The sequence below is a fragment of the Colossoma macropomum genome, unplaced genomic scaffold (assembly GCF_904425465.1).
Source record: "Colossoma macropomum unplaced genomic scaffold, Colossoma_macropomum, whole genome shotgun sequence".
Lineage (NCBI taxonomy): Eukaryota > Metazoa > Chordata > Actinopteri > Characiformes > Serrasalmidae > Colossoma > Colossoma macropomum.
In genome coordinates this window covers 16,471,224-16,481,171 of record NW_023494798.1, presented here as the reverse complement: position 1 = coordinate 16,481,171, position 9,948 = coordinate 16,471,224, and the positions used below count along the sequence as shown (strand labels likewise).

The 9,948-nt window shown below is 38.4% G+C and overlaps 1 protein-coding gene across 1 annotated transcript; it reads left to right on the top strand.

Annotated features, from left to right (window-relative positions):
- The first annotated feature begins 433 nt into the window (after positions 1-433).
- si:ch73-62b13.1 (uncharacterized protein LOC100002270 homolog) lies at positions 434-6,429 on the top strand. The gene is made up of 2 exons (XM_036585473.1): positions 434-572; positions 5,271-6,429. The coding sequence occupies exons 1-2, from the start codon at positions 434-436 to the stop codon at positions 6,395-6,397; spliced, it is 1,266 nt and encodes a 421-aa protein (XP_036441366.1). The 3' UTR covers positions 6,398-6,429.
- Positions 6,430-9,948: the final 3,519 nt, after the last annotated feature.

The following is a 9,948-nucleotide window of genomic DNA, read 5'->3' as shown; positions in this document are numbered from 1 at the left end:
AAAAAGGAAAAAGAAACAAACAATTAAAGTATTTTTTAAAAAAGTGAAGCAGCCATCATGGCATACCAAAGTTGATTTAAAAGAAAGTGTACGTATGTATGTAGGTTAATCTTTTTAAAAAATTATAATTGCGAGCAAGATCAAATTTTAGCACAAGGTGGGCTATGCCAGTCCTGGAGGGCTGGAGACCCACACATATTGGTGATTCAGCAGCTATAACACATCTACTAAACCTAATAATTAAGGGATGAGTTAAATCAGGTATGGTTGAACAGAAAAATCACCAAAATGTGCATTAAGTCCAGTCTCTGCCATGCCTACTTCTAACCCCCTAGAACACCATCGGTCCTAGAGGGTTACAAGTAGGCATTGCAGAAAAGTGTTATATGTGTCTTTTGGTACAGACTGGAGGAGGTAGGGACGGCGGGCCAGTATGGAGTGCTCGTGGAAGACAGTGCTGCTGTTGGTGTGCGCGTCCCTGGGGGTGCAGTACACTGCCATCCGCTCCCTTCAGGACTTGTTCCCAGGGCCATGCCAGGACTCTGGACACTGCCAGGGACGCGTGGGCAAAGGTGAGTCACAGAACCGTCAGCACTGCTAACAGTGACGCCAGCTGAGTTTACAGTGGAAATGTGCTGTAGCTCTGCGCAAAGTAATAAGATGTTTGCAGAAATGTTTAATAGCTGTTGTTGAGTGTGTATGTGGGGGTTGCCATACGCCTCACATGACTAAGGGTCCCTAAACATGCTCTCATTGGATCAGAAGGATAATACGGGCACTCCTCTGTCACAAATTATTATTATTATTATTATTATTATTATTATTTGTAGTAGTAGTAGTAGTAATAGTAGTAATAGTAGTAGTAGTAGTAGTAATAGTAGTAGTACCAATAATAATAATAACAACAGCAGTGTTTTTCTATAGATTAATTCCAGTCCTGGAGGCAGGGGTGCAAATTTGGTGTAATAAGTGGTGGGGCAACATCAGGTGGATAATTACGCTCTAAATTAAAACTAGGTGAAAAACTACACTTGCAGTTAGAGTTATGATATTGTCATATATCTACTGGTAATGCTTTTAATGGCAAATCAATATCAAAACACAATAACAATAATATTATGAACAATATTATTAACTAATAATATTGTTAATAATATTATGGATTTTATGTTTTGATATTACATTTTGGGTGCAAAAATCGCAAGAGCTCCAATTTATTTATTTTTAAATTATTTATATTTCAGCCTATATTATTCACAGTTGTCTTAACACATTTTAAGTGGAGAAATTTAACCTAATAATGCAGAGCCTCTAGCAGTCTGGCACGTTACATTCACCTTTCAAGATTCAAGCCTGAAAAAAATTGTCTTCTTAGCCAAAAAAAGCCCTGGAGCTTAATTTATAAAAAAAAATCACATTTACATCATCATATTGGTCAGAAAATTGTAACGCACAGACGAACAAGACATTGCTGACTATAACTAAAACTGTGACTGGCTGTGTTGTAATAGTGAGTTTAATTTTTTTTTATTGGAAATATTTGATATTTGCAAACCTCCAACAGCCCTTTCACAACACCATTCGGAATGCAATGATATGTCTACCTATAAGCTTGAAGTGTCAGACTTTCTGAAAAATCAACATTTCAAATGTGGATATTCTATAGTGTAAATAGACAGTAATAATGTAATGTTGATAGTAGTAGAAAGTGGTGAGGTTAGCTGTTAGGCTAGCTGATCGCTGCTGCACACAGCCAGAGACTGTTTTCCCTTCACCTTAGTGTGCGTGTGGTGCGTCTTCATTCAAGCAGCCACTCTGTGTTGACAACAATATCACTAGTGTGGGAGATTTTATTTAAATGTCACTTTTAAAATGTCACAAATATAATGTTAATTTTGTGACAGTCATTCTTTGACCCTGCAAATTTATCTCATATTGGGCCAGATTCATAAAACACACCTCCAGATTTATGGTGACATTAAGAGAAAATAGCGTGGAGGTAACAGGTTTGCTCATTCATAAAAGAGGATTACTGGCATTTACCGCGTGTGCGCTGTGAGGCGTTGCTGCATGATTCTCTAGTTTACATGCACCAACAGAAATTATTCACACGGCACAATCCCACAAAAAATATGGTGATTTTTTCTCCGTAAACCTTGTAACTGCTGTTGTAGGAGCACACGAGGAGGAAGACTTGCTTGAGATTGATTTCACATTGGCAGATTTAAACAGCACTGCACCTAAAACAGCCTCTTCTTCCTTCTTCCAAGTTCCATGTTTGGTAAATCCCCTTCTGTCAATGCAAAGCAGGTTTAGCTTGTAATCCAAATAAGTGAAGAGTAATTTGACATGCTCAGATTCTAATTACATGTTCAAATTGATTTTATTGCAAGTACTTCTAACTTTTAATCCTAATTTTACAATGGATTTTACACAGGAATTCAATTGTGTATGTGAAAATGACATTTTACTAGAAATATTCACATCTTGCAAGTAAAAGCTAATTTTTATTAGTCATAATTTACTATTTGGAAGTGAAAATTGATATCAATAATTAAATATTTACTAGCTGAAATTGTTGAATAGTTGAAGTAAAATGAATTCCTGAGATCAAGAAAAATACAAAATAAAAGCTAAAATGGCTTGCCATAGTAATCAGAATTTCAGCATGACAATAAATTGGAAAAATGCTTAAATTCTTACCAGTGAGAAATGAAATCTGATTTGCTAAAATATAATCCCTACATTTAAAAGTTAATTTAAAGATGGTATAATTTGATGTTTATAAATGTGTCTTTTTTGTAGTTTCAACATTTTCTAATAAAAAAATATATATTTAGTTTGTTAAAGACGGTTAATACCATCTTTAACAAACAATTTACTCTTATTCACCAGTATTTTTCATTGTATCCATTTTAGTTGCCAACTGGAGCTTCGCTTGACTTTAATATGGGTCTTTAATATGTAATTTTTCATTGGCTCTTGCCTAGGACACGGGTGAAAATACAGTAGTGTCAAAAAGACACCATTGCGCTCATCACCAGCACTTTGACTTCATGAATAAGTTTTATTTACTGCTCCACACATTTTGCATGGTGTAGCACTGTTACCACCAAGTTTTATGAATCTGGTCCATAATTTCAAAACCTTATTTTGCACCAGAGCCTGGAGGGCATAATACATCACTTTCTCAAATTACATCATTTAACACACCTGATTCAACTCATTAGCTAATTACAAAGGTCTTCATGCATTGAATTTGAGTGTGAGAAAAGAAAAAATGCTAATCTCTGAAGGGCTGTGCTCCTCCACAACCTGAGTTTGACACCTTGCTATAGATCATTACCGTTCATATTCAAAGTGTGTCTACCAGCAGAGGGCAGCCATATCTCCTCCTAAATTCATCCACTTTTCCTGATGTGCTGCAAATGTGTCATCACCATTTCTGCTGCACAGTTATTGTACATCAAGTGCCAGATTTGTGCGGCAGTCTAACTCTACCCAGAACATAGTTTGAGGGCCATTTACAGGTGCTGCTTGAAATCATCTCAGAGGATCCTCACAAGGCTCAGCCCAGCTGATACCTCAAAGCCTGAGTTCTCTACTTTGTTTATTTATGAAGAATGAAATTAACAGTAGTCAGCTGGGAGAGGGCTGATAAATACAGCAAGGGATTCCCTCTTCATCCCAGGCAACACCGGAGAGAGAAAGATATAATATCAGTAATTTATTTCACAGTCATCTCATAATTTATCTGCAGTAATCTGCTCTCATAGAGCAGCTGTTTGCACTTTCAGCAAGCGCTTCCTTGCACACCCTAATGTCCCATGCGCAATCAACTCCTCATCAGTTGTAATTACATGTTATCACTCTCACTCTCTGTGCTATATTTAGAGATTATTACTTTCAAATTTCAAGCCAAAAACAGTCAAATGTCTGTCTCTCACTGTGACGTTCAAGGATTTAATTGTTCTCCACATTCCAGGCCTGCATATTTTGCCATTTTTTTAGTTTCTGTAAAAAAAGGCAAAGGTATTTTTTTTTCATAAGGAACATTCAAGAAAATTGAGTGCATAGCTGCTGTTATACAAAGTTGGGTAATTTGACACACAGCGTAACTAATATAAAAAAATTTAAATGTATGGAAAACACACATTCATCATTTCTGTGAGGTGATATACCCCAAAACTTAAAAAGAGGGGACCATGACCAAACAGATTACATAATTGAATAAAAAAATTGTTTTTTTTTTTTAATTACAGAAACATGAAAAAGGAAACATAAGAGAGAAAAATAATCTTATCCGATCAACATGTTCACACAAACACATATAACCTCACAGTGGTGAGGTTGAGAACACTCGCAGGTGTCTTTCCCCTCTAACACAGACTTGGTAAAGCAGTTATAGCTTTATGCAAATTACATGTAAAATAGGCATACACAATTGCTGATTCATTATTACAAATCAAAACTATTATAATGCAGACTTGGTTGGGTTTAGAAACTAAACTGATCACAGTGTCATTGGTGAGATTCAATCAACAAAGGTAGTGTCCCTCATGTGCATCTTAACAACGTCAAGAAGAGTCCCTCACGCCAAAAGCCTTGAGGTCATTTTTCACCCAGTTATGCAATCATGTAAAAACACAGTTCCAACTCCTGTACCATAGGCTGCTGCCATGTCTGGTAGGATAGATTGGAGATTGGCATGAACAAGTCTATATCTCATATCATAGCATCCTTCTCCAGAAACATGTCACATGCCTCAAAGAGACACAATGGCCAAAAATGGCCAAACTTGGGTAGTTTGAGCTTGTCAATTTACTTGTATATGTCTAAAGAGAAGTGCTTAATTTAAAAGCTCATTTTAAAGCTTATTAAAACATATCAGATAGAAATTGGTATAGGCTGATACTCAAGGTTTCAATACCGGATTCGGAAACACAATACAGGGCAGCCATTCAGAACGGATATAATTCACATATATCTTTCATAAAGGAACTGTAACAAACACAGCCTGTGTATTTCTAAGGGATGAAGGGAGGTTGGGAAATGGTCGTGTAAAAATGAATTATGACTGTTTTTGGCCATAAACCCACACATATAAGTGAATAAGTGGAAAAAAAGAAAAGAAACGAAGAAAACGTAGGATCTAAGCCCTTTAATGAAGTAGAGTAATTGCCTGTTTTAGTGTTTTGTATGCTCTGAATCCTCCATGGCCCAACTGAGCCTTAAATTCATCGAATCTGACTGTCTCCTTCTGTTCCCAGATCACAGATGGAAATTCTCTTGCGACGACAACTTTGTACCCGCAGAGCGTAGCAGCGCCTCTGCTCGGAAGCACATCCTTCTTTTTGCACAAACTCGCTGTGGCTCCTCCTTCACTGGCCAGCTGTTTAACCAACACCCTGAGATCTTCTACGTGTTTGAGCCACTGTACCATGTCCAGCAAACCTTCACCAACTCTAGCAGTCGTCTCCGTAGAGTCCTGGACAGCCGGGCTCTGCTGGGAGCCTACAGAGACCTCCTCCTCAACCTGTACACCTGCGACCTCACCTTCCTGGAGAACTACATCCGGCCTGAGCCGCAGGATCACGTTACGGCTTCCTTCTTCCGCCGGAGCTCCAGTCATGCTCTGTGCTCACCGCCCGTCTGCCAAGAGGGCGGAGAGGAGATTCAGGCAGGGCAACCGGATGAGACCTGGTGTCCCAAAAAATGCCGGACCTTGAACCTCACCTTAGCCTCGATGGCTTGCCAGGCCCGAAACCACGTTGCCATAAAGACAGTGCGGATCCCTCAGGTCGGAGATCTACGGACACTGTCAGAGGACCCACGTCTGGATTTGAGGATTGTCCACCTGGTAAGAGATCCCAGGGCCATCTTGGCCTCTCGCATGACTGCTTTTGCCGATCAATTCAGGGCCTGGAAGATCTGGAACGCCACAGACCGGCAGCCACGTTACGTGGACTTGACGCAGATCACCAGAACATGCCGAGACATGGAGTATTCTGTGGAGACCGGTCTGCAGAGACCAGCATGGCTGAGGAGACGTTATCTGCTGGTGCGCTACGAGGACCTGGCTTTAAATCCTGAAGACAAGGCCAAGGAAATCTACAGATTCCTGGGCTTAAATATAGGCAATAGAGTTCTCACATGGATTTCTCAAAACACTAATGCCACTGCCCCATCTTTCACTGAGTGGAATTACAAGTACTCCACCAGTAGAGATTCTAAAGCTACAGCCCACAGCTGGAGACAGCGTCTGGGCTTTGACATTGTTAAAACAGTGCAGACTTTATGTAACACTACCTTTGCCTTATTGGGCTACAAGCTAGTACAGTCTGAGGCGGAGCTGAGGGACCTGACAAACAGTTTAGTAGAACCCAGAACATTTTAGAACCTAAAGTTCAATCTGGAACAGTTTCTCACCAATGTTTGAATTGTTCGACATACTGTGCATCGTTTCTTATTCTAGTCATAAATTAATTTCACATCCTCATCACCATATCCTTAGTCAGTATCATGATGTTTATGGTGGACAAAATTTTGGATGCATTAAAAGAAGATGGCAATAAATGTGTACACTACTGTTCAAAAGTTTGGAATTAGTTGTCATAGTAATAATTGGTGTTCCTCTATTCAGAAATAACCCATACAGTATAGATGTAGGCCTGTAATAATTATTACATAATCATCTGATCACAGTTGTCTAAGCTGACCGTGATTCGTTTCCACAGCTTTCAGATTTTACAGTCATATACCCATGCCAAACCGAATGTGCATTTGGTGTCTTTTCATCAGTTGTTCTGAGGCAAGTAATGAAGTATAGCAAAAAACACAAACAATGTTAAGCAAAAAACGCACAACACATAGTTCTTACAAACACAACAAAAGTGCTAACTTCTAACTTAGAAGCTGGTGTAACTTGCTGTAACTGCCATAACACCTTTAGAGGGCAGCAGTGAGTAATGTTTGTTTATTTGAGCTCGAGCTGTGTTTGTCATCAGCTGGAAGTTGGAAGTATCAACATCTACAAGCAAGATAACTACTCAGTCAGTTTGGCCACTTTGGGCTTGAATAGTTGTATACAATGATGAAAATAAGACAATTACATTGTTAATTGCAGTTAATTATATGGCAGTTAATCACCAGCTACAGGTTCATGATTGTGACAGGCCAGTGGAGACTTGCTAATGACTGATTGCATTAACATGCTACTAAGAATCTGTCTTCATTTACAGTTTTCCTCAGCTGCTAAACACTAAACACAGATGCTGAAACACATTCACACATTCACACATTTTCCTTCTACAATGCCCTAATATCCCCAAATCCCCAGAATGTGCCAATTTTGAGTCTGCCTTTGTTGGAACAAGTTATTATAGATTTAAAATGAAGAGAAAATGGCAGATGTGATGGCAGAAAGTAACAGTGAAGAGGTGGTAGATTGTTATGTTATTATTGAAATGATTTAACCATTAAAACATATGGAACATGTTTTATTAAAATGTCAAGTTTTTTGGGGAAAGATGATAAGATGATAAATGACAAGTAATATGCTGTATTTAAGTTATCTGCTTCAAGATTTGATCTCCACTTTTACATTCAACGTGTTCTGGAGGTAAATTTTATCATAACAGTCTTACGTTTTTTTATATTTATTATTATTTTCCAAATTTTTGAACAGTAGTGTATGCAGTTGTCACTTTTTAAAGCAGGACAAACAGAAATAAACCAACGTCCAACCTAGTCATGTTATTACAATCCAGTGCAAACAGTAAACTTTGAAGGGAATGTTGGCAAACACTTTTTGTTAAAGACCCAGGGAACCTAAATCTGTGTTTTCTTTCTGATTAGAATAATCTTGGTCTTGCAGGCAAACAGTGAACATGTCCTAAGTACATACTTTGAATAATGTTCCAATGACCAATAAATGACCGATATATTTGACCATATTTCTCTCCTCGTGATGTAAACTGGGTGGTCCTAATCTTGGGTAAAGCTTCCATAAGCATTCCCCTCACCAACCACAAGACTGGTGACTCTTGCCCCGCCCACACAAAACAGTTTCGGAGTCAGAGACACTCAGTGAGCTAAAGCTAACCCAGTATAACCAAAAGCTAGCAAGCCAGACCACCTGTCTGTAGCTGCCCGTTGCCCACTCATTCGTTTATCCAACACCAACATTCATTCTTCCAGTCCTTCATTCACGCTGTACTTTGTCCATCTGTTTGGTCATTCGTCCGTGACTTTTTTGACTTATTTTACTTTTGATCTAGTAGGCTAGGGGTGTTGAACAGAGAGCTGTAAATCAAGCTGCTCATTAACCATGCCCACAAAGTTCTCAGATAGGTCTGATCAGTGTTTTTTAAGCCATGTTTTCTCATATTTTTCTATCTTATATTTTTTTGCTGGATGTTTAACATGACACTCATGTTCAGTATCATGAAAACATTTTTAATATTTTACCCTGTGTTCCCTGGGACTTTAAATATCACCTTGTAATTTCACGGTCTTAAATATGTCAGTGCTTCAGATGATAACAGTAACCAAGTGGTTGGATGTGCATCGCTGTTTTCTCTTTCTTTCTCTCTGTTATCTCTCGTTACTCTGTTAAGGATTTAATGAGAATGTATGAATCACACTCATAGTCATCAACGTATGAATCACACACTGCTTTTTCAATAATGCTGGAATTAAATGCTGCCGAATGATCAGTGCCTCGCCTCAGGTATGAAGCCTCAAGAAAAGAGGACATACATTTCCACAAAAGATATGGTATCTTCTTGTAGACTAAAGCGTTGGACGTAACTTCTACACTGTGGTTGCTTGGGAAGAATCCAACAAACAAACACAGTGGTGATTTGCGCACCATGTTGTTTTTATTTCATGCATATTTAATATGTACATCTATTAAATGGTAAAACATTAATCTTGAGGTTTTGATGTAAGTTTCTGTTGTTACTGTGCAGTACGCAGGGTGAGAAATAGCTCTGCTCTCCTTGCTTTTGACACATCAGTGTTGTTATGCTGAGGCTGGAACTATTGGTAAGTGCTGACCATCATTTCAACTTCGGTGCAGCAGAAGGCCAACGTCAGCACAAAAATGTGCATCAAAGAATGAGATTAGCAAGAGATAATGTCTATAGCTCACAACCCTTTTGAAGTTCCTGTCAGTTGCTTGGATTCTGAGTAGAAAAATCGTTGGCGTTTACCACATTCTTGTTGGAAGTAATGGTCCAGCAACTAAAAGGGTTGAGGGTTTTCTGCTGTCATTCTATGGCCTGTTTTGTCTAATTGTGTTGTGGTCATTGAGCATTAACCACCTGGGAGGAATAGCTAATGACTGTTATTGCATTAACATGCTAACTAAGAATCTGTCTTCATTTACAGTTTTCCTCAATTGCTAAACACTAAACACAAATGCTGCAACACATTCACAGTTTCACACATTTAGCTTCCAACAGGGGTGTCACTTGAGATTTATGGATAGGGGGCTATGCCTTTACTAAGGGGGTCTGGAAGCATGCTCCCTCGGGAGGATGTTTATTAGTGGCCCCAAAATATCTGTTCATGAAATTTTAGGGTTTATGTTTTAGAGTTTAAATTTCTGAGTTGGCACACAAGATATCTTTCTTCATAGTGTATTAAACACAGACCTTTTATGACTTTTATAAGCTGCAGGTCCTAAATATGTTATTCAAATACACAGATTATAGATTGGTTTTTGCCACCAGATAGAGTGTGATTTTGTTATGTAGTTACATGTTTAATGTCTAGGTGATCTGCTCATAGTGAGATCTGAGAGCACAACAATATATCATCTCAATTTTTTATTTAGTCTCATAAATGGGGATATATTAAAGGAGTACCATTTCCACAAATTCAGTAATCATTTTAAATTAAGATTAAACAACACTCACTTGCTCTCTTCTTGACCACCATCTT

Bases quoted from the DNA above. Each gene is read 5' to 3' on its own strand.
- si:ch73-62b13.1 (XM_036585473.1), top strand. From the start codon at position 434: ATGGAGTGCTCGTGGAAGACAGTGCTGCTGTTGGTGTGCGCGTCCCTG. The intron at 573-5,270 runs GTGAGTCACAGA...TTCTGTTCCCAG, and splicing joins CCAGGGACGCGTGGGCAAAG to ATCACAGATGGAAATTCTCT.